Source organism: Xiphophorus maculatus, chromosome 22, assembly GCF_002775205.1.
Source record: "Xiphophorus maculatus strain JP 163 A chromosome 22, X_maculatus-5.0-male, whole genome shotgun sequence".
Classification (NCBI taxonomy): Eukaryota; Metazoa; Chordata; class Actinopteri; order Cyprinodontiformes; family Poeciliidae; genus Xiphophorus; species Xiphophorus maculatus.
The window spans coordinates 24,115,929-24,140,614 of record NC_036464.1 but is presented as its reverse complement, the minus strand read 5'-3'; the positions used below and the strand labels follow the sequence as shown (position 1 = coordinate 24,140,614).

Sequence of the window (24,686 nt, the reverse complement as noted above, 5' to 3'; positions counted from 1 at the left end):
AATTTTCAAGTGATCTTTTCAAATTTCCCCTCAACTTTAACCATTTTTTAACTCAAAAACACTGAATGAATGACTGCCGTAGCGCCCAACCACCGGGCTTAGCAGGTTTTCTGGGGGAAACCTTGAACTGGATCAGGACAAGAACTTCATTTATCCGATGTCATCAGGTCATAACACCGAACTCATAAGACGTGTTGGAGGTGTTTGCCGTTGGCTTCTTATACATTAGCAGGTGCTCCCAATTGCGGACACCTTTTCAACAAACATTTTTATTACGTGACGCGTCCATTCCCGCCTGGTATCAGCAGCCAATCACAACAAGCAGAAATGTGCTGCATCTCCGTGTCATCATGTGTGTTTTCCTGTTGAATATGAGCGTGCATCGGAGAAGGCAGTTAAAAATAGCATCAGCCCACTGTCGCTGTGTGTGTGTGTTTGGGATTTGCTTGGCTCACTCTGCACCGGGAGGCTCTGTGTGCTCTTCCTCCGCTGTGTGTCTGTGAGCTGAGCTTGTGCTCTTGTGTAACGTGAAGGCAACTCGATGCGCAGTGACATTCTCCCTTCCCTGTAGCCGAGAGCTCGTGAGTCAGGCGGCTGGAGCCTCAGCTTGCCCTGTGTGGCCCGAACACAACACGAGGCCGTCTGCTCATTCAAAGTGACAGGAGCACAGAGAGAGAGAGAGGAGAGGCAGAAAGGGGGAAGGTTTGCAGCCTGACATAATGTAGCGCTGCCAAGGAACAAGTGATGAAAGGAAGGAGAGAGAAGAAATGTGAAAGGAAAGGAAGACCTCTGGCATGCATTTATCTCTTTTAGTCACTGAGTCAGGACTGGGCTTGATATACTCATCTTTCTTTTTTTTTTACGGCACTCAAGCACCACATTTAAACCAGCGACGTGATCCATTACTCTGCCGATACGTGGAAACAGTAAAACAGTCAGTGCTGCTCCTTTCACACCGGTCAACAACTGTTTTAGTTTTCTGCTGATTGTTTTCTGGGTTTATTACTGCCATTTAGGTCTTGCCATTTTCTATTCAATGCACTATGGTTATCATCACTAGTTGATATGCAGGTTCATTCCTTTGTTTCTTTCCTATTTTCCATGTTTTGTCCCCTGTGCATTTTAGTTTGTTCTCTTATGTTTGGGTTAGACTTTTTCCCTTCTTTGATTTGCAGATCCTTTTGTGTCCAAGTTCAACTCCTTGTGCATTATCTCTGAACTGAATCAGAAATATCACTTGATAATTATGTGTTATTGAAAGATTGGGAGGTTAATACCTGAACACCAACTATAAGGCCTTAAAAAATGCAAACATTTTAAAAAGACTTAAATAAATAAGCAGTGCTTTAGCCTGGTGGGGGCACAAGTAAAGCCTGGTGGTCCGCCAGGCTTATAATACCATAACAATAACACACAGAACTTACTTAACAGAATATATATACATAAATTGAGAAAAATGTATGAAATTAATTTATTAATACCTTTAACAAAAATATAATATACAGACATAAGGCTAAACTCCTTAGCTTCTTCTGTTTATACTATCTGAACATCTTTCAGCACATGCACACAGAGTGAGACACACTTATTGGTATTTAAACCAGAAATGATGGAGGACATTAATGGCGTCTTCACACCTGATAGTCCGGCAGACTCGGTTCTATTGAGGAGCAAAATTGCTGCATTTGTTACATTCTCAGCTGGTGCGGTTTGCTTTCACACTGCACTGTGTCAAAAAAAACAAACTCATATCTGCAGGGGACATTTATTTCTATTTGTTTTATTTACAATATTCCTTTGATTCTGTTATGGGTTTTTTTTTTTTGCCTTTGGTGGCTGTTAATGTTCAGATTTGCTCAAGGTTCAATGTGGCCCAATATTTAAGTTTTATTCATTTATTTATTTTTGGTTCAGTTGCACAACAGTCCAGCGGCAGTAATCTGTTCCAAGCAGACATCTTTTGCCCACACAACTTGTGGAACATGCAGCAGATAAAATATATTATATGCATCACCGTTTCTGGGCTCTACAGACGCTCTCCTGCAGAGCATGAAAACAAAATGACTTGCTGCCATAAAGTGAAGGTGCACTGGAATTATTCGCTAATCATGCAGCTCAAGATTGGCATTGCTGGAGGATATTGCTAATCATTTTTGAATTATATTTTTTTATTCTTAAATGTGTCCAATATTTGACAAGCAATGACATGCCATAGTATTTTTGCCTCTTGCTCATCACAATGACCACACACATCTGTGTGCCTACTTTTGAGAAGTGATACACATATCTATGTGTATCACAGTGGAGCAGTTGGTAGCACTGTTGCCTTGCAGCAAGAAGGTCCTGGGTTCTATTCCCGGCCCGAGGTCTTTCTGCATGAGTTTGCATGTTCTCCCTGTGCATGCGTGAGTTCTCTCCGGGTACTCCGGCTTCCTCCCACAGTCCAAAAACATGACTGTCAGGTTAATTGGTCTCTCTAAATTCTCCCTAGGTGTGAGTGAATGTGTGTGTGCATGGTTGTTTGTCCTGTATGTCTCTGTGTTGCCCTGCGATGGACTGGCGACCTGTCCAGGGTGAACCCGCCTCTCACCTGGAATGTTAGCTGGAGATAGACACCAGCAACCCTCCCGATCCCATTAGGGACAAAGGTGAACAGAAAATGGATGGATGGATGGATCCATCCATCCATCCATCCACTGATACACATAGAAGCAATGGATGCTTCTAACTTTTTGCTTCTAACTTACACATAGAAGCAAAAAGCTGAACTAGCAATCTGTTTCAGGTTAAGTAAATCACATTGTGGTGAGCAAAGTCATTACATTATTCTCCTAAAAAGAGGTAAACTGATGCAGCTCTGACAGCACGTGAGGCACCTAATGCGCCTAGGCACCAATGGTGTGATTGGTGCGCGCCACCAGTTTCGTGGCCTGTACAATGCATCAACTATAAAGTTGTCTTTCAAGAATGTCTGCACTCCGCCAGTGAAGTGAGCCGCAGAGCAAAGAGCAGCAAAAACGCATACAGTTATTGGTTACACGTGTATAAAAAGCCCATTTAAATTAAAAACAAGCAATGTTTAGCTTAGGGGGAATGGTAGGAGGTTAAGCCTGGCACCCAACAGGCTTATAATACACTGGGAGAAACTCTAAACTTGTCTCAACAGCCAAAGTAATCTCAATATTTACAATCCTTTTGCAAGGTAAGATATAAGCTGAATGAATGTGAAAAAGTCAGCATCAGACATACAGAACAGGATAACAATAGTTTCAATTTCAGACATTTTCGTCTTCACATATAACTATTGGAGCTGCTTGTAAAAGAAAGAGTGTTAGGAACCGTTTTTAAAGACAACAACATCAGAACAAGAAGTGACGATGTGTATTCAATCCCCAAAGCATCTTCAGGGCATTTTGTAACGAGGTCAGTGCTGTAAATCGCTGACTTCTTTAAGTTTCTATGTGTACAGTGTCAGTGTGAGGAGATGATTTAGCAATTAACACAGTCAGTTCTAAAATCCCTGTGCTGAGCCTGTAAGACAGACCTGAGTGGAGCCTCTCGTTACTCCACAGTCAGCCCCACCTCAAGCTACACTGCTACCACCCCTGGCGCTTATATAATACCCCCAGCATTACATAATCATAGTGTGCTCCTAACAGAGACAGAGAGCTTCATGAAAGGAGAGAGAAAATCCTCAAAATCCTATACATCATTAACGGGATCTGAGCACATTGCTGTGCTGCAGGAAACACGACATATGGCCTTTTTCTCCAGAAATGACAAAGCACCTTTTGTGTTGGTGAGATACACGCATCTATCAGCAACTTTCTTCCTTGTGATGCTCACAGGTCTTGTCTTTCATTTTCTGCACTCTCTGTACTGTGGATATTATTTAATTTTCTCTGTGCTATTCTTGTTTTAAAGGTCAGTGGGATGTTGAAGGAAATTTATTTGATCGATTCGACAAAAAACTGATATTTCGCAATGTTTGTGGATAAGTATGAGGCAGCAGTTCCTCCACAAATGTGTTATGAGATTGAAAACCAAAAAAATACGTGATCAAAACAACCCGCAGGCCATGAGGAAACTCATTATCCACATAATATGAAAGAAAGGGAGATGGGGCAAAAAAGCTAAAGGTTTTGCATAAATGGCAAAAAACAATAATGATGGATTCAGTTACTGAAATGGTGTGAAAAGAGTTTGCCCCCTTCCTAATATTTTTACATTTGTAAAAACACTTGAGTGTTTCAGAACATCAAAGAGTTATTTAAATATTACACACACACATATACTGTACATCCACATCTGCCCAGTATGAAAAAAATAACTTAACTGTGGTTTATCACACCTGTTCTCAATCAAGACAACTCTTAAATAGCAGCTACCTGAATGAAGTACACCAAAAGATCCTCAAAAGCCAGACATTATGATGAGATCCAAAGAAATTCAGAATCAAATGAGAAATAAAGTAATTGAGATCTATCAACCTGCTGTACCCATACATAGTTAAAACAAAGGTAAGTAAAATAAATAAAGTGAAAAGTGCTGAGGAGCGAATGGAGTTGCTGCTGTTACCTACAACACATTCCAGTCCAAAAGAATTGTGGAGAACCAATCGTGCCTTAATTAGTTGAAGAATCTGAAGGACATCACATGTCTGTCCTGTGTTCTTCCATCACTGTATGGTTTGGCTCATCCACAAAACAGACTCCAATGAACAATCAGGTCTGCAGAGCTGGGGGGCTGACCTTCCCTCCATCCAGGACTTGTACAGGTCTAGGGCAGGGGTGGCCAAAGTCGGTCCTGGAGGGCCGGCATCCTGCATGTCTTAGTTCTCTCCCTGGTTTAACGCACCTGGATCAGTGATGGCTCATTAGAAGCCCTAAAAAGAACATTGAAAAGCTGAAAAGGTTGTTACTACCACCAGAGAGAGAACTAAAACATGCAGGACCGACTTTGGGCACCGCTGGTCTAGGCTTTAAAAAAATCACAACATCCCTGCACAACCCACACATCCTGAGATATCTTTAATCTATTGCAGAGACAGTCAGTTGAGCTCAGTATTATATCATCATGATAATGGCTCTATCAATGCAAGTGTTAATACATTTTGTGGTTTAAGTATTCATTTTATGTTAATGATTAACACATTAGCAGTCACAGCTAAAATAAAAATAAAAGCCCACTACTGCCACATTATTTTTAAGTGCACACGTGCAAAGTGCTTAAGTGCAACGTTACTGTTGAATTATGTTACTATAATCCACATCCCACTTTTTCAGCACCAATGCCAGCAGTAACTTATTTATTCCCACAGATATTCCTTAATGCACTCCACGGCCTGTAGATGTTGATGCTTAATCTCTGAAGCATTATTTAATGCTGAAAACATTATTTAATGCACACATTACGCTGTTGCGTACTTCTGAACTGAGCAGCCGAAGACTGAAACAGTGGGTGCACCGCATGTACACGTAAACAGCAGCTAGTCGGAGGGAGAAACATGATGTAAGTTTGAGATTCTCGATCCTGTGGCCTTACGCCTGCTAGTCATTGAAGGTTCAGTGCATAAAAAGGCATGCAGCTACACTCTCTGTACACGTACTGCAGCATATGGTTGTATTTATATTCTGCCACAAGTGCTTACAAGTTTGTGGGTGGCATTACCTAACACGTCAGACATCGTCAGCAGGAAACAGAAGAAGAAAGCAAAAGTATGGCGAAAGGCTTACCCCGAGTTCATCTTAGACAACAAGCAACATCGGGGCTGAATAAATACCGCCCTGTATTCATTAACAACAGATTAAACTTCGAAAAGAACCAAAGGACTGAAGGAACCGCAGTAATCTGTTCTTTTGCCATGTGTCACCGTTGCTACAGGTTTGTTGGGTCAAATAAGGTTATTGTTCACCGCAAGACGCTCCTGAGACATGCTAAAGGCTTACATTAAAAATACCACATCGTTTATTATCTACTGTTTTTATTTGAAAAGCATGGTTGCATGCAAGATATTATGCAGTTATAAATGTGTGCATATTTATGACTACTGCTTAACAGTTTTCAGACAACTTGCCTGAAGTGAGCAAAAAATAATCATGGCAAGAAGGTTCAGATTACATCTGAGTGGATGTGCAGAACTGATGGAAAACAATATAATAGAATTTTTTTTACATTTACTTCTCCCATAATATTATTGAAAAGACAACAGGTTAATAAGGCCAACATCACTAATCGAATTCTGAAAACCCGTGATCACAAAAAAGAACTATAGTTATAGTTAAGTATAGTCTAGTTAACGATAGCATACCCAGAAAACACTAACTAGAGTCAACATGGTTTTTACTTAGTCAGTTGTATCAGATTCAATACAAACTTTATTTATGAAAACGACAAAAATCCTTAAATATGGCATTTTAAAAAAATATATTTTTAAAATGTTTGCAGTTTTTAAGACTTAATTGTTGATGTTCTGGTATTAGTTTTCCAATCTTTCAATAACATATAATTATCAAGTGATATTTTCATTTTTCCAGTCAACTTCAAACATTTTTTAACTCAAAAACACGACGGGCCGCTGGATGAATGACTGCCTGTCACCGGGCTTAGCAAGTTTTCTGGGGGGAAACCTTGAACTGTAAGCAGCTACCCCCATTTTTTATATTTTCTAATTATTTTGTGCAAGACATGAGCAGATTAATGGTGAGAAATTTTAATATCCATGTCTGCTGTTCCAAGAAGCGATGGTCAAGGACTGCTGAACCTAATAGACTCTCTTAACTTTGTTCAGTGCCAGCGAACTCATTGGACTTGGTTTTATCCCACAACTTCTCTGCTCTTATATCTGGAGATTGATGATGCTTTCTTTCCTGACCACATATCTGTTTTGCTTGATTTTATTTGTCTTTGCAGAGCTATCAAATCAATTCAACCATTAATATACATTAATCAACATTACCACAATTCATGGCAGTGTACACATGCAGGAATTAGCATATAAGGAAACATTTTCAGGCTGCACAGTGGCACAGTTGCCTTGCAGCAAGAAGGTACTGGGTTCGATTCTTTCTGCATGGAGTTTGCATGTTCTCCCTGTGCATGCGTGAGTTCTCTCCGGGTACTCCGGCTTCCTCCCACAGTCCAAATACATGACTGTCAGGTTAATTGGTCTCTCTAAATTCTCCCTAGGTGTGAGTGTGTGTGTGTGCATGGTTGTGTGTCCTGTATGTCTCTGTGTTGCCCTGCGACAGACTGGCGACCTGTCCAGGGTGACCCCGCCTCTCACCCGGAACGTAGCTGGAGATAGACACCAGCACCTCCTGACCCCACTGGGGACAAGGGTGTAAAAAAATGGATGGATGGATGTAAACATTTTCACATTAAGACAAGTTAGCACAAAAAACAACAATGCCTTGCTATGCAATTCGCAGGAGAGAACACATTTCACACAATTCTATTAAAAGAAGGGGGGGAAAAAACAATTGCACAAGAAATAACAAGTAGACAGATACAATCTAAAATCAGGATATAAGACCCTCAAATATTGTATAGTCTACACGACTACAATCTTGTAGATTATACAATATTTTCAGAAATGTTATTTTTTGTCTGTGTTGAAGAATATTGGTTTTCACAAGTGAAGTTGGTGACTGAGAATAAGATCACAAAGGACTTAAAATGTTTTTTTTGGTTCTGGTTTACGATTTCGGGGTTTCAAAGTATTCCATACATTTCTCCTGTCACTGATTCTGTGTCAAAAATCCAAACAATGCAATTTAATTTTTTGAGCTGAACGGTGATATTCGACTGTTATATTACGCGATAACTGTGACTCGTTTCTCACTGCTTTCCGCATGGCTTGTATCCGACTGACACAACAGGCAATAAAACCTGGAGATAAGATCTCAGGGAGCATGAAGCAACGTGAGAAGACAGACTGTTTTACATTCGAGGTATAATCAGACGCTCTAACAGCATGTGAGTGTGCGCCTGTTGCTTAATTGCAAACACATTTGTGAAAGTAAAATGCTCCTAAAAGGGAAAGCTTGTGAAACTGGCAGTGCAAATGAAGAAAAGATGGTGCGTTGAAATAAGAGTTCTGTTTTTCCTCGTTGAATTTCTGTGTTAAGGGTGAAATGTAGTCCATGCTTCAAAGAGCTGTTAGATCAAATTAATGCGGACCATGTTCTCACTTTTGGTAGTCTTTGGACTTCATCAATATGTTTGCACCTTTTGTCATTTAGGACTGTTTAACTTGAAAACCGTTTCAGCAGGAATTTTCTTCGGACTTATCGACAGACACAGAGAGTACAATACGTGAGTCAGGTCTGATAGACAAAATAATGACCTCATCACCTTTGGTCAGAAGGTACAGGTACCACATAGTAGGGGTTCTAAAATATCCTTATAGACTGGACTATTTGGCACGCTAGGCTGACTGAAAAAAAAAAAACTCCCAAGCATATCTAAATTGTAGATGAGTCACTTGTAAGTTCTTGGACTGAAAACTGTTGCACAAATAAATGGTTAAATTAGGTTTTTCTCAGGAATGTACTCATATCAGTGGGGAAAGTCAGTTTGCAGAGCACTTAAGTGTGTTTCAGCACCTATGCCAGTATCAATACAAAAAAAAAAAACAATGACAAATTGTAATCTCCCCATTAAAGTCTCACTAAGGTAACCAGGACAGTAGAGGTCATTAATAGATAATGTTTATATAATGTTAATTTCAAATTATTGTGTTCACTATATAATGAAAATCAGGCACTTTGACTCAGTAGTATCACACCAACAGAATACCATGCATACAGTAAGTTTCTACCGTTGCCTTAATTTCTGATTGGAAAGGTGACATAATGACGATCCACAATTGTTAAGCTTTTCCATCACAGTGAATGTTTATTCCTCACAGGCTAAGCAGCAGTTCTCCAGCTCAGCATGAGCAGTGCAGAATGGGATTAGACTGCTGCAGCAGCCCTTTCTGAATGTTTTCATGCTTAATCCTGAATCCTGTCACACCTGAAATTCACCGTACATGCTGGGGAACCAGAGATAGCTGCTGCATGTCACGATGCAGTTATGTTTGGGTTTGATTTTTATTTTTTTTAAAGTCCACAAGATGCTGAGTAGATGTGCTACTTTGAGTGTCTGTTTAACATGAAGTGCCACAGTATTTAATATTATTCACTTACTTCGACCTCAGATTTTTGTCATTTATTGTCACTAGAGGTATGCAATATGTATTTTAATGCTCAAAAAGGTACGCATATTTTCTACATTGTTAAACTAACCAGCTCAGTTGCACATTCCTCTGGACTTACAACTCTGAAGGATTTATGTTGACATTTTATAGAGCTAAATTGGGGCCATAAAGTTAGTTAAAAAAAAAAAAATTAAACATGTTTATGAAATGGCAAAAACTGGTTCCGTTGAATCTTAAGGCCACTTCCAATTTGGCGGGCTAGCAGACGTGTTCGCAGCGACGGGTCAGCCCACGTCAGGCAGATTCTCTAAGCCAGTGATTCCCAAAGATTTTCTGGGCCCCACAATGGATTACAATAAAATCTTCCCCAAAAAAGAAAAAATGAAAATCAACTGGACACACATATCGTTCAACCAGGCATAAACCTATACACATATTTTATTTTTAAACTCCACTGAAGTTTATTTGACACTTCAGGTTGCAACAAAACACACTACTAACCATCTTTACAGCAAAACACTTTTGTGTAATTGTTTTTTTTTTTTTTTTTTTTCATCCATACCACTTCCAGTGCCCACCCTGCAATGGCCCTGCGCCCTCCTAGGGGGCGCGCCCCACACTTTGGGAACCACTGTTCTAAACTGCTCAAGCATGAATGTGTCAGTTTTCTTTCTCAGTTTAATCAAATATTATAGCTAACATTAATGTGAGCATGACAAAAATGGTATTTTACCCAGCAAGTACAACTACTATGATAACAAAATCAAGTTTGCGTACCTACCATACATCGACAAACTGTTACATCAACCAGACTGACTGACTGACTCACTTCATCACATCAATGCGATCAGAGGGCAACGCATGCAGGCCGCAGTCAGATGAAACATCGGTTGGGTTCGCCAGTCTTCTTCTTCGTGTTGGCAAACAACTCAAAGTTGCATTACTGCCACCTACTGGCTCACTACTCAGGCGTTCACTGAAAAGCTCCTCCCAAAATCGGTAAAAACATGGAAATGAGAGGTGTTTCAGCTCAGAGCCAATAGTACAGCAAGTACATGTTTACAATTCACATTTTATTTGGTAATAGTTCAGCCTTTTGCAAAATAATGAAAAAAATTGTAACAATAGCTTGACTTATCATGTAATTAAAAATCTGGGTCTATGTGCCAATGACTGCACCTCAGTGGACTCATCGTTGAAACTCCTGAAGTTTGTAGATGACACCACAGTTACAGGTCTGATCCAGGACACTGATGAGCCTGCATACAGACAGGAGGTGGATCAGCTGGTCCACTGGTGTGGTCAGAACCGTTCGAGACTGTGATGATGACAGTGGACCTCCAGAGAACACCCCCAACAGCTCATCATCCTCAACAGCACTGTTTACTGTGGATCACTTCCTGATACTAGGAACCACCCCTTTCTCCGGACACATAGACGCTGTTCAGGAGTCTGGACTTTCAAAAGAAGCTCCCAGTCATCTTCTACACCAGGGTTGGGCAATCCTGGTCCTCGAGGGCCGGTGTCCTGCAACTCTTAGATGTCTCCCTGATCCAACACGCTTGAATCCAACAGCTGAATCACCTCCTAAGTGCAGTCAAGTTCTCCAGAGTCCTGCTAATGACCTCATTATTTGACTCAGGTGTGTTGAAGTAGAGATACATCTAAAAGTTGCAGGAGACCAGCCCTGGAGGCCTGGAGTTGCCCACCCCTGTTACACGGTCATTATTCAGTCTGCCCTGCGTTTTGTCAGTCGCTGTGCGGTGTTGCTCATCCATAAAACAGGACAGTCCAGACACCCATCAGGATTGACCTTTCCTCCATCCAGAACTTGTGCAGGTCACGGGGTCATAAAAAGGACAGCTAACATCTTGCAGACCCTACACATTCCGGACACAAAACTGTTTAAACTTTTACTGTCAGGTCGGTGATACAGAGCGATATTTGCAAAAACCAGCTGCCACAGAGACAGTTTCTTCCCCCCATGCTGTCTGTCCAATGAACACAACAAACACCTTACAGCCAGAGTAGTCAGCTACTCTGGCTGTGAAACAAAATAAGAGTAATTGCACTACCAAAACCTGCCTCTTTTTCTCTTTGCAGAAACAAACCCAATTGCACATACACATAAAATCCTCGATTTTATTTCCTCTTGCGCTCATATATACACTGTAAGCACATTAAAGCAAAGTCAAATTCCTTGTTTATGTGCACAATCTTGGCCAAGAAAGCTGATTCTGATTCCAGCCATAACTGTGATGACAAATTCCCTCCCAACAGGCTCCAAATGCTCTTAAATACCAGGTTTTATCTGCCTGTTTTCCTGCTGAATTCTCTGTAAAATAGACTCTGCCTTGAAGCTTTGTTTTGTGTCCATGTGCAGTAACGGAAAAAAGAGAAAATAGTCCCATTAAGTAAATTATTAGCTTTGTGTTCGGAGAAAGCTGCAGCACACATGCTGGTTAGAGTGCAGTGCTGTTGGGACTCAGGACGGCCATTTCTCCTGCAGCTTGTAGAGGATCGTTTAGAAGCATTTGGCTGCAGACTGCAGGTCCGTTGAGACCCTTACAGCTACTAAACATAAGCAGCCTCACATTTAGACTCAGTCAAACGTTGCTGTAAAAACTCACTCTGTGCCTTGCCTGTAGAACCGTAAAGCACGTGATTCTTCGAAGGCTAGTTTTATCTGTAAAGCACACTTTCAGCAACAAGGCCATTCAGGGTGTTTTACATTAAGTATCTTCTGCACGTTTAGCAGGTGACAAAAGTTTGATTTCTTCTTTGTGCGATGCAAGAAGATGCAAAATCATGAAGATAAACAATTATGGGAGAGATGACACCATTACCTCAGACTCTCAGCCATAAACATTGCCATTCATCTTACTGTCATTCTAAGCTGTGTTCTATTTTCAGATGATTAATTATTTTTTTTTGGCTTCATTTCTTTGCTGGGTCTGTGTTCAGAGCAGAACGGGGGCAGATAAAGAAAACACAGTTAATTATTAAGAACGCTGTCACTTCGAATCACTCAGTTTAGGGGAAACTGTAGGAATTTTTCACATTTATAATTTATTATTATGCATTCAAACATTGTAGAGGTATCCACTGTCTTTCCATGTGTTTTTAAAAGAAATTATTGTTTTTACGGCTCGTGAACAAAAACAACATCAAGTCGGGTTTCATTTTTTTCATATGCAGTCATATTCAAGATATGAAAATGTTGTTGAAAAGTTCAGCAGACTGATATTTGCAAGCCTTTATTTCAGTTGTGATGGGTTTTTTTCCCTTGTAGCTAATAAAACCAGGATCTTTAAGTGTAGAATATTACACTAGGTGAATAAAAAATCTAAACATAGTCTAGATGAAATATGCTTATTCCCTGTCTAAAGGTTATTTGCAAAAAAGTATTCTTAATCTGACAAACAAGCATAGCATATTGTTGCTTACTAAATATGACTGTAAGTGGTTTCAAAGATAACAGCTGACGAGTTATTTTCTATATTTTCTACACTTTAGGATGTGGCTTTATTTTATGGGATTATTTCTCCATATAGCGATAAATTTGAACTTTTCTCCAGTACATTTTACACCTTGTTGTAATAGCAAATAATTGCGACTTAAATAGAAAATGATACTTGATTCTATAATGTAAAATGTGAAAGTGGTGCGAACATTTATAAAAATCTCGTTTCTAATAATAATTTTTAAAACAGTCAAGTCATTTACCTTCAGAAGTCCCCAAATTAAAAAATGGAGTCCAGCTGGGTGCAATGCAATCTGAGGCTAAATGCAGATGTTTTGTGAAGTTCTCAGAGGTTTGTGACATAAAATGAGAAAACAACCAGCACCATGAACACCAAGGAACCCAGCCAGCAGGTCAGGGAGAAAGTTGTGGAGAAGTTTAAAGCTGGTTTAGGTTCTGAAACATCATTCCAGCTTTGAACGTCTCGCAGTTTTATGTTGAATCCATCATCCGAACATGGAGAGAGGATGGACTAACAACGAGACCTACAAAGGTCCATAAAACATGGTGGTGGCCACATTTTAGTATTGACAGTGAGGTTGATCAGAGATTATGGGAAGATGTTTGGCGCTAAATCCAGAACAATCTTGTGAGAAAACCTGTTAGAAGCTACAGACAAGCAAAGACAACCCACCCTAAACATACAACCAGAGCTACTATGAGGTGGTTTATGTTACATTCCTGTGTTAGAATGACCAAGTCAAAGTCCAGACCTAAATCCAACAGGGAAGCCGTGGAAAGACTGATGTCAGTCTGTGGATGTGAAAAGCTGGTAGTCGCACTCACACAGGCCAACAGAGAAACCAGGTTTTACAAGTTACTGAGGGCTGAGAACAAACGAACACAACACTTTTCAGTTTTATGAGTCAAATAAATTAAAAAGCATGTATTCCGTCTTGGGAGGGCATATTAAAACATTTTAGACACAGAATTATGAGAGCTGCACAATGCAAATCAAGCATATATGTCTATCTACTTCATAAAGCACACATGTATGTATGTACCTATGCATAACGGAAAGAACAAGAGTATGAGTCATGGAGGATAGAGACAAAAATCAAGGATCTCACAGCTCTCCACGTTACACCAATAAATGCATTCATGCTGATAAAACAGAGGCACCGTGGACAAAGTTAACCACTGTAAACAGGATTACTGTTAATCGAACACTCTCTCTTGTATTCATACACCTAATATGTATGAAAGTCTCCTGCTTAATTCCCCAGCAGAACAGAGCTACGTTCATGCAAACACCTGCTGACAGGAAGTCACTGATGTGACTATGTGACCCTGTGTTTGCGCAGGGATCTGTGCTGGGTGTGGAGTGGGATTGGTGGAGCAGGGGATCACTGGACGAGTGTAAACTGACTTGTTGCTCTGAACATGAGTGGAAAATCAACAGGTGACAGGTTAAGCGTTTTCTCATCTTGACCTTTGGTTCGGGGGTCACTGAGGTACTAACTGCGTCTGGCTCATCTCCACTGAACAGCACAAGAGGTTTTCCTCTCCTGTGATATTATTCACTTCCACAGCCCAGAGCTCCAGCATCAGTCAGGTTGTCATACTTTAAGAAGTACTCTGTCTTTTTTAGTCTTTTAGCAAAATAAAATACATACTGTATATGTAATGAAGGGTGGGACTGTGGGAAGACTGATGATCATTTTGGAGAGTTTTAAAATGTCAAGACAGGTAAAGTGGGAGGGAAAAATATTCATTTTGGAAGTTGAGAACTACAGTATTTTATATGACACCCCTCATCCTTTATATTATTGGCTTTATCGCACAATCTCTCATTTCACACATGCTTCTTGAAGAACCTCTGCGATTTGAAGGGATCAAGCAGTGTAAACTGGGGTGCTGTGGAACAGCTGCAAAGTGCAAAGTCAGTGTAAATTAGGCTGGACTTTTCACTTAATACCTGTACTAACAGGTGAAGCTAGAAGTGCCTTTGTACATATGGATGTTGATATGTCTATAGACTATGACCAAGTCTTCGGCAATTTTGCAGAAGTATGATATTAACAGCGAATACTATAGGCAAAAGATTTTGCTCGCTTCAAGCAGAGCTTGGAGAAACTCTAAAAGAGTTCGGCATAAGGCTGAAGGAGCTGTATGGAAAATTGGTGATCAATGAAATGATTATTCTTGAACAATATTTGAGAATTTTGTCATCAGAACTGCAGAACTTGTCTCAAAATTTCAGAGGAAATGCCTATTTGCTACTTATGTGGAAATGAGGGTGACACCAAACGGATGTGCCCTCAACATGCTGTTAAATTGTCCTAGATGTGCTACGTGTCCAGGGAAGCGACTCAAAATGCTGGAGCAATCCAGCCACTAATGAAGACGTCTATGTGTCAGGCACTGAAGTGTCTGATTGATAAAGGAAGCACACAGGTCTTGGTCCAATGCATGGTCCAGTGAGACCGTTCCAGTCTACTGTGTCCAGGGTGATTAAATAATCACATCATTTAAATCTCTCTGTTTGTCCCTCTGTGTCCAGCAGAGAGATGTGCAGTGCAGGGCGATTTAGCTCATCATGCAGGGCCAGTCCAAAGTTGTGTGAGGCCTTGAGCAGAATTTGATTTAGGGGCCCCTTCTGCAGCTAAGAACATCAGCACCACTAACAGCATTTCACCATGGACTTAGTGAAATCTAGGAGACGGGGCCTAGTTTAATTGGTCATGCACCACCAGGCTTAGCAAGTTTTCTGGGGGAAACCCCGCTTCTGTACGTTTGAGACTAACACTGCAAGTACTTGAACAGAAATGTAATGTAACAAAAATCTGCCGTACATGAAAATGCTCCACAAGATGGAAACTTGCTTTAGATAAATATTTAAATGCATGTGCTTGTCAACGCTTGTATGTTGCTGCAGAGCCCAACAGTGATGCTCTCCAGCTGAAACAATGCTGTTATCTGAGGGGTGGGGGGAAAGCAGGTGAGAAACAAAAGAGAGAAACACACAGTAGAAGTCAGAGAGAGCAAACGCTCTGGGGGTGAAGAAGATTAACAGTTGATGAGCACACTGTGAAGGCTCCTTTCAGCACAGAAGAGCAGAAGTAATCCTCATTAAGGTAATTAGTGTTTCAGGAGACGAAGTGACAATAAACACAAACTACGTGCAGAACTGGTCCGGATGCACGCAGTCAGACAACACGTGGTGCCTGCGTTTCAGCTGCGGGACCGATCAGGAGTGTGGGCATGTGTGCATTAGTAGGAGGCTGTGTGTTTAACATGAGATCAACCAAATGCATGGCAAGGCGTCAGCCTCATAAAGCCCCAGGATTCCACGTGGAAAACACTCGCACGCTGCACACCACAGGGAAAGACAAACACAAACACCAACACTTCCTCTGACGAGTCAACTCTGAAGGCAAACATGAGGCTGAAGAGTGTCTGTCGTCATGGAGCTTACCCCACTGCCGTAAAGCAGTCCGAACCAGCTCCCCGTTCAAAGGGTCTGAACCTCCTGAGCCTGATGAGCCAGACACAGGCAGGTCAACAATGGGACTGTTTGAACTGGCGTCGAAGAAAATATATCAGCCTCTAACTGCTAACTGGCCTGGCTAGACCGAGCAGCCTGCAGCCAGAATGTTTTAGAAATCTGGAAAGAACAGACTTCAGGGATTTCGACAAGAGCCGTCCGAGGATCAGACAAATCCACACACACAGGCTGCAGGGGAGCGCAGATCACTTCTTTCTCAGTGAGGTTTTTTTGTTTTTTAAATTTTCTTCTTAGCTATCATCTCCACATCAGCACCAGGAAGGATGATTTCCATTCCTAACTGTTCGCCTCAGCCATAAGTGAACTAAGTTGCTGTGTAGGTCCTCCAGGGCAGCAGGGGGCATCCAACAGCCACTGATGTCTCCCAGAAAAGATGGATCTCAAAACTTCACTTACCATTATTTTTAAACTTAATTCAGTATTTTTGAAATGGCAAAGTCAGAGTTTTGAAAACCCTTTAAATTAAAGCAGCATGAAAAATGTATTTGCACTACACATAACGCATATTGAGTTGAATGCTCAATATACGTTTAGGTAAAAATGACAGTAATTAGCCCACAGCATCATAATAAATATAGCAGCAACTGGCCCACTGTACCATATTGAGACTTACCTGGTTCAGTGCAGTTTTTGTCCGGCTCTAAGTAGAGCTTAGACTTGTTGTCTTCTTGCAGAAGGTGACGACTCTCCCACTTTGCCTCTTCCACAACCAAAGAGATAGAAGTCTGATATCCTGGGAGGCAGAAGAAGTTGAAAAACAGAAATATTAGGAAGGTTCCACTAATATTCAAAGTCAAACAAGACAACTGCAAAATAAGCACCAGTACTACAAAGTTACTAAAGTATTTGGTTACAAGAAACAAGTATAGTCTGCATCTTCCACAAGATCCCACTTCCACAGGGAGATGAGACGTGTTTTGTGTTCTCACTTTTTTCTTTCGTGGAAGCATCAGTTCAGCATCATTCTGTAAACCACAAAGCTCAAACATGCATGTATGTAACCTTCATTTAACCAGATATGTCTCACTGAGATTAAAAATCTCTTTGTCGAGGGAGACCTGGCCGAGACTGCCAACAACACACAAACAAACACAAATCAAAACTCACAGTCATCAAAACCCAATTAAACATACAACATGGATAATAAAGAAAAATAGCAAAAAGGAAATACAGCCATTTTCATCCTATATGAACTATATTTACAGACTTGTTATTTTAGTTTTTCCCAATTACTCAGTTAATCATCAGAATAGTCGATAGATTGCTCGATTACCAAACTAGTCATTTACATCACTCTACATTACAAGTAAAGGCTTTAAATATTTCCCAATATTTGTAATGGATATATATATAAAACTATCTCTTTCTGAAATGAGTCAAAAATATTGAATTTTTTTGACAAGCTGTAATTGAATATCAATGTCTTTGCCACTAGAAATGGCAAGACTTCAGGAGAATAGACTCTAGGAGTCATAAATTCTGGTTTTGCTCTGTGAACACCAGACTGCAGATAAGGAGACAACTTCCCTCATTATCCTCATTCTTATCCAGTTAACAGATAAGCCACATCATGTTTGTCTTTTTAATGGCGAAGGTTTTTCTCATCTTCAGCGTAATAAGCTTCTTTCCGAATGCCTGTCAGACGTTCAGAGGTTGCGAGCTCGTACACACACACTCAGATAATGGTGTTTCACTGGGAGACGTCTGAGACCATCATTAATCTGATCAGGGTAATTAAAAGCATAATGGGTTCTTCTGGCCCCGCCAAGTGCAGGTGAATTGCGTTGTGATTGTGTTTTCATTGTTCGTGGGTACAAAGGGTCTCGACAGACTAACGGCTTCAGAGAAACTCGGCCACGGAGCCCACTGTGCCGCCGCCAGTCACAGAGATCCACACAGGAATTCTGATATGAAAAACATACATTTACATTTAGAAGAGGGAATCTGGCATCCAAAAGACCAAGAAACATTATGTTTGCTGTCTTGATGATTGAGTATGAACATTGTTCCAGATTAGTGATGGTAAAACTCAATAGCTGATCAAACCACGTTGTAGAACATGCTGTACTCTTTGACGTATTTTGTATACCTTGTACTCCTGTTTTCCTCTGTGATACTAGAAGTTTACATACCATTATTCCATCACTTGCTTAGCTTATGCAGCTCATTTGCCTGGAGGTCTGCTCAGATTACTCCTTTCTTCAAATCTAGCAATCCGGCAGATGTTAGCCCTTCCAATTTTTTCTAAGCTAAGCGATAGCCGACATGGTCTTTTTGCGTGACATGATGCCGGCATTGAACCGATGCTGGCATCCATTCATGCGCACATTTGCATGCTGATGATGGCGATGGATTGTAGCCACAGCTGCCCTGACAGAAGCGAGACTGCCACCAGCAGGCGAGGCCAGTGAAGTGTCTTGGCCACGGACAGGATGACAGCAACGCCCCTGTGGCCGCCATCACCCCTGAAAAGTAAGTACGGGTATTAAGTAACCTAGAGTACTTCAATGTACTGCAATGCTTAAAATTGTTCCATACAGACCAGGCCTTAGAGCAAGTCAGAGCTGAGACTATCATTCAAGCTTCATTCTAATAAATCACTGATAATACAGTAACTCTGTATTATATAGCATTTTAGAACTATATAAAACAACTCGGGCTTCACAGTGGCGCAGTTGGTAGCACTGTTGCCTTGCAGCAATTAGGCCCAGGGTCTTTCTGCACGGGTTCTTCGGCTTCCTCCCACAGTCCAAAAACCTGACTGTCAGGTTAATTGGTCTCTCTAAATTCTCCTAGGTGTGAGTGTGTGTGTTCAGTCCGTCTCTGTGTTGCCCTGTGACAGACTGGCGACCTGTCCAGGGTGACCCCAACTCTCGCCCGGAACGTAACTGGAGATAGAAACCAGCACCTCCTGACCCCATTAGGGACAAGGGTGTAAGAAAATGGATGGATTAAACAGCCCTGAAATGCACTAATATGCCCCATTTTCGCAAAAGCCAGATGCAATTAAGGCACAGATGCTCGTGACATACACATAAACAATTACATTAAATCTTTAATGTTTTACCTTTTAGTCTTTTATTCATCTTTTACTTAATAGTTAAGTAAAAGTTTAATGAATTTGTTGATTAAAGGGTTAACTAGGGGAGGCACCTGATTAAAATTTTTAGTCAGGTTAATTGCAGAGTCTGTAATTAATTGGGATCGATCACATTTTAATCTAAAATTATATATAGACAAAATAAGTAACATTTCAATTCAAAAATCCACTTTTGCTGCTAAATTATTGAATAAATAAACATATGAGCTCAACCACAAAGATATTTATTGTTTTTAATTTATTGCGGTAACCTATTCAACTTTCAAGTGTTTCACGAACCCCTGATCATTCATGTAAGTTCTTTAGAAATGTGGACTGTAGGATTGGGGACGTCTGTACTTGGTGTAATGTTATATATTTAAGATTCTCCTCCTCACATATTAATCTCTTCATAGTCAAACTCCATCATACATCTGAGATGTGATTGTTCCATTTGTTCCTAAAGGAACACTTTGCTTTCAGCCTGCAGGTTTACTGCTGGTTCCTTGAACTTTAAAAACTGCCAATAAGGGAAGGACAAACTTCAAGATTGAAACCTTTTTATTCCGATGTTGTTGTACATGGCATCATTTTAAAGTTCTGCATTTGTACTTGTATATATAGCTAAATCAGAAAGCTGTGCCTTGTGGTCCATGTGCCTGACAAAGTACTCTGAGAATTATGTTCTGAGTATGGCTTTTAGTGGCTCCGTGAGCCATAGGAACAAAAAGCACTTGGGCATGAAAGAAACTGTAGATGCTTCATTACTCTATAACTAAAGGTTCATGTTATTGTAATAAATTCTTGCTTCAGGTTCCAAAGATGTACTTAACTGGGAAAGTCCACAGAGGAGCACTGAGAACAGTTATGCAAGAAAGACCCTGCAGATGCTACAGAACAATCACAGAAAGTTTAAAATTACTTCAATGTCAAACAAATTCAACTCCTTTCACAGACATTTAAATAATGTAAATAAGAGCAGAGATGAAATACGACACAGGGTTTCCTCCAGTGGATTATAAGTCTGGCGGGCCACCGGGCTTTACTTGTGCCCCCACCAGGCTAAGCATTGCTTATTTATTTAAGTTTTGCATTTTTAAATACCTTATAGTTGGTGTTCAGGTGTTAATCTTACAATCTTTCAATAACACATAATTATCGAGTGATATTTCCAAATTTCCTGTCAACTTTAAACATTTTTTAACGGTCCGCTGGATGAATGACTGACCTAGCGCCCAACCACCAGGGAAACCTTGCAACATGTCAAATACTAATGTTGTCAAGCCAATATACAGTCCATACCAGGAATGATTAACTTTCAGAAACAACAGTAACTTTCAGTAATTATCCTTTTCTCTCTGTGGCTAGCGGTGGAGGAATATTGGCACACATATAGGCCATTTATGTGTCGCCAAAGAAGGTTATCGACATTGTTAGTGTCTGCTCAGATCTCTCACAGACCCGCCACTTAGTTAATCAAACTTTATTTATAGGGCCCTTTTCATACAGTCAGGTGTAATATACAGTGCATTATAGATGTTTAAAACAACACAACGCACATAGCTCCCAGAGAAACACAGTGAAATAATTAAATGACAAGAAAAATGAAACCAACAGATAGAAACAAGGAATTATTGATGGTAAAACAATGAAAGACGTTGATAAAATAATACAAGAAAATTGCTGCAGTTGATTAAAAGCTAAAATCCTCTGTGAAGCAGCAAATTGGTTCATCATTGAAAGAGCAGCTCATTGAGAAAATAAAATGGAAATATGGTAAATGTACATGATGTAAACCAAGCATATGATACTGCAAAGACTTAATGATAAAAATTACAATCTGTGCTGTTCTTCACCAAAAAAGGTTATCGACAATCCAAGGATGACAAAAGTATTAAGAAACGCCTGAAGAAAAAAACGTTATTCATATAAATGTTTCTTAAAATTAAGAAGAAAAGAGGCTGAAGAGAAATAGGAGCAATATAAAAGCATAAAAGCTTTTTTTCTCTCTCTCTTTTTAAATATGCAACCTTTTGGATATAGGGAACATGGCCAAAAGATGTAAACCAATAGCCATGCATGAACTTTATTTTTTTTAATCCAAGGAAAAAATAAAATTCACATCACATACTAATACTATGTAGTTCCAGTGTTTCACACTTTCGGCACCAAACAGCAACTCCAGTTTGGTGTCAAGTTTCGCTTCGCCAAGTTATTTTCCTTTTTGTTTTCATCTAAATTACTTTTTTTCCCCCCCAACGTCTCATGCCTGGTGTCGTCTCTCCCTTGGTTCTTTTCTAGCCTTGATTATCATCATCCCTTTGCTTCAGTCCTGTTATGTTCCAGTATCCATGTTTGGGGTTTCCCTTAGTTTCATGTGGGATGACAGCAGGTTCTGTTATCCTTTAGATGTAAGGTTTTATTTCTTGTTTGCTGAGCTAAGTTCCTCAGCCCAGCCTTATCCCAGCTAATTTAGCTCATGTTTCTCCGCTGTTACCTAATCAGTTGTCCTCCTCACCTGTCTCACATAGTACTTCAGTTCTTGTCATGCCTTTGTCTTGTGCAGGACTCTTGTGCGTTTTACGTCTGGTAAGTTTCGGTGAACCCTCTGGTAAATATCCTAAGCTTAAATAAATCATCATGCCACGTCACCGTTTGCATTTTGGCTCTTCATCATCTCCACCATCAGCCTCTACCTGGTTTTCTTGCAGGATTGAAAGTGGTGAAAGTGGTCATGGTCTCTAGCATTAAAGGCTCAGGGTAGGGAAATTACTTGAATCCAACATGCGGCATATTCTTATACAAGTGGTCTGTGTTCTCATTTTAAAGTGTAACTATATTTCAGTCTCCAAGTCATCCTTTACCTCCCCCACTGCGACTCTTTTCAACCGAAACCTGTTCATCTCCCTTCCCTCGCATCTTCCCTCCTCCTTTTGTCCTCGCTTGCTCCCATGTTTCCTCTTCACATCCCACTTTCGTCTGCGCACATACACACTCACGCAAACACAGTCCCCATCTCCCGTTCGTTCCCTTCTCTCTTGTCTCTTTTCCTTTATGTCTAAGTCGGCTCCGAGTCCCGAGGCTTTGTCAGAGCAAAGTGCTCCATCTGTGCTCCTCCACGCTCCCATCCAATCGCTCGCCAACAAACAAAGAAGGACCAACAAACAAGAGCTTTAAGTTATGTAATGAGATTATGTAGAGATTATTACTGTATAGCAGATATACCAAGAGGCTTAGCTATGGAATGACCATTTGTCTGGCAGGTTTCTGGTAGACAGATGATGAAGGAAAGGTCGGAGAGATTGGCGCGCAGCATATTTACTCTACAGATTAAAGCAGAGGTAACAAATAGACACTTGTATTGCAAATGAATTTGTGGCCACATATGGTGTAGAAGAACGGCGTTTGCTCCATATTCAGGGGCTTTCATTCCTCAACAAAGCCACCACTGGTTCGATTCCTGACCGAACCGGAGATTTGCTTCGTACCTTGCACCTTAAGTGTCCGTGACCATACATGGAAGAAGACTGAATGCTTGGACAGGGACGTGAATAAGAACATGGCTTCATGCAGTCCCATGTGATGCATGCAGGCACAAAAGTCAAACGCTGACAGTTCTATTATCATGGTCGTGTGATGATCTCATGGTCTCTTGTGTGAAAACTCTCTTCAATTAGCACCTACTGCTAACTCAGAGCTCCTCCAGTGAAGGTCACCATGAACCTGTAATGACAGATTAGTTCAGCACTCCAAAGTAAGGAGAGCTGAACATTGAGGTCTGTAGTCATGAACTCAATCAAGCCACCGTTAAATTACCAGAGGGTCATAAATATTTGACTGTAATATTTCTGGATTTACGATTATCTCTGTAAATATGTTGTATTAGGGTGAATTCACACAGGCCCTGTTAACTGAACTCTAGTTTGTTCGCCTCGAAAGTCCAGTTTGTTTAGGGAGGTGTGACAAGTCAAACAAACTCTAATGTGGATCAAAAACGCGAACTCTGATCCGCCTACAAACCTTGGTCTTGGTTCGGTTGAAGGGAATTCCAGACTGTAAGCGGACTGAAGATCGGTCCAAAAGCAGGAAGCGGCATAAAGCCGAGGGTTAAATACAGCCAAAGCAAATGCACAAGTCCAGCGCTCGAAGGAGAAGTGGCTCATGGTCTTTTGCAAAAGACAAATCCTACAACCACTACAGCCTGATGCCACTCCATTTTTGTTTACATTGGTGAAGAAGGAAGTTGAGCTCAGTGTCGTCTTCAGAGGTTTTCATGTCATGTCCTTCAGTGGTTCTTGGTGCAGCGCCACCACAGGCAAGAGAAATAACAGGCTACTCAAAAAGGTTTGCTATGTTTGATACATTTCAGCTGGTGTGAAGCAATTTTAGTCCTCTATCAAATTACCACATTATCAGGTGTGAAAACAACCTTATGCAAATTTTTTGACTTTCTGACCAACACCAGCAGAAAAGGTGGGCGAACTGTCTTGCCCAAGGAAACAAACAACTAAGAGTCAGGCTGGCAACCCACAGACTGCAGGGCGAACTCCTACCACCTTAAAACACTGTCACCCCAACATGTTGCTACAGTGTTATTATTTGCAATTTTTAGTATGTTAGCCGAGATACTGAAGATGTGCAAGGATACTTACATAAATATGGGGTTTGGAAAGTCGTTTACATGAATATGCAGGTGGGAGAACATACTGTATGAGTTCTTGCTGTGTTTTGATTTATAAAGCGTATGTAAGTAGGGGCACACCCCTTAGCTTTCCTTAATTCTGGGAGATCGGTGATCGAAGACGAGCTTATCTACCTCAGCAAAGGTCTATAAATCAACCACTGTCCTCTTCTGCTGTCCCATGAGAAAGGTTTGACCAATAGACCGGCCCACCACATCATGTCTGCACGTTTAAAGTTAACAACAGTCACCCCACTGTTGCCAGCTCAGCAACTGTCTTGCTTTATTTTGAGACATTTCAGACAAATAATTGGTATTGGGCAAAACTGGAATCAGCATGTCAGGCTTTTTAAAGATCAGTGATTAGTCAGAAAACTGCACTCGGTCCACCCCTAACTTTACTGCATAGAAATGCCCAACCAGGGAGTGGGGCTAAAAATTAACTGTAGCTATATACTCTTGGTGCAAAGCATCAGTTACAGTTGTCCTGTTCCATGTTCGTGTGCATCATCCCTGTCAAATGAACAAATCAATAAGACAAAGGGGGATTATTTTTAAGTTATAAGCAGATTGTTTGGTCCCGATTTCTTTAATTCTGGGTCAATTGACGATTGACTACTAGTTGCATATGAAACTGATCTAATCCACAAATCTTTTCTATCTATCTGAGAAAGGGGTGCATTTGACAACAGT

The 24,686-nt window shown here is 40.7% G+C and overlaps 1 protein-coding gene across 1 annotated transcript in view; it reads right to left on the bottom strand.

Moving 5' to 3' along the window:
- Positions 1–24,686, bottom strand: part of LOC102231340 (sodium/potassium/calcium exchanger 3) — a 43,022-nt gene that overhangs the window by 15,046 nt on the left and 3,290 nt on the right. Inside the window, exon 2 of the mRNA XM_005806564.3 lies at positions 16,847–16,966. Within this exon, the coding sequence (XP_005806621.2) occupies positions 16,847–16,966 (120 nt within the window). The remainder of the gene's footprint in view (positions 1–16,846; positions 16,967–24,686) is intronic.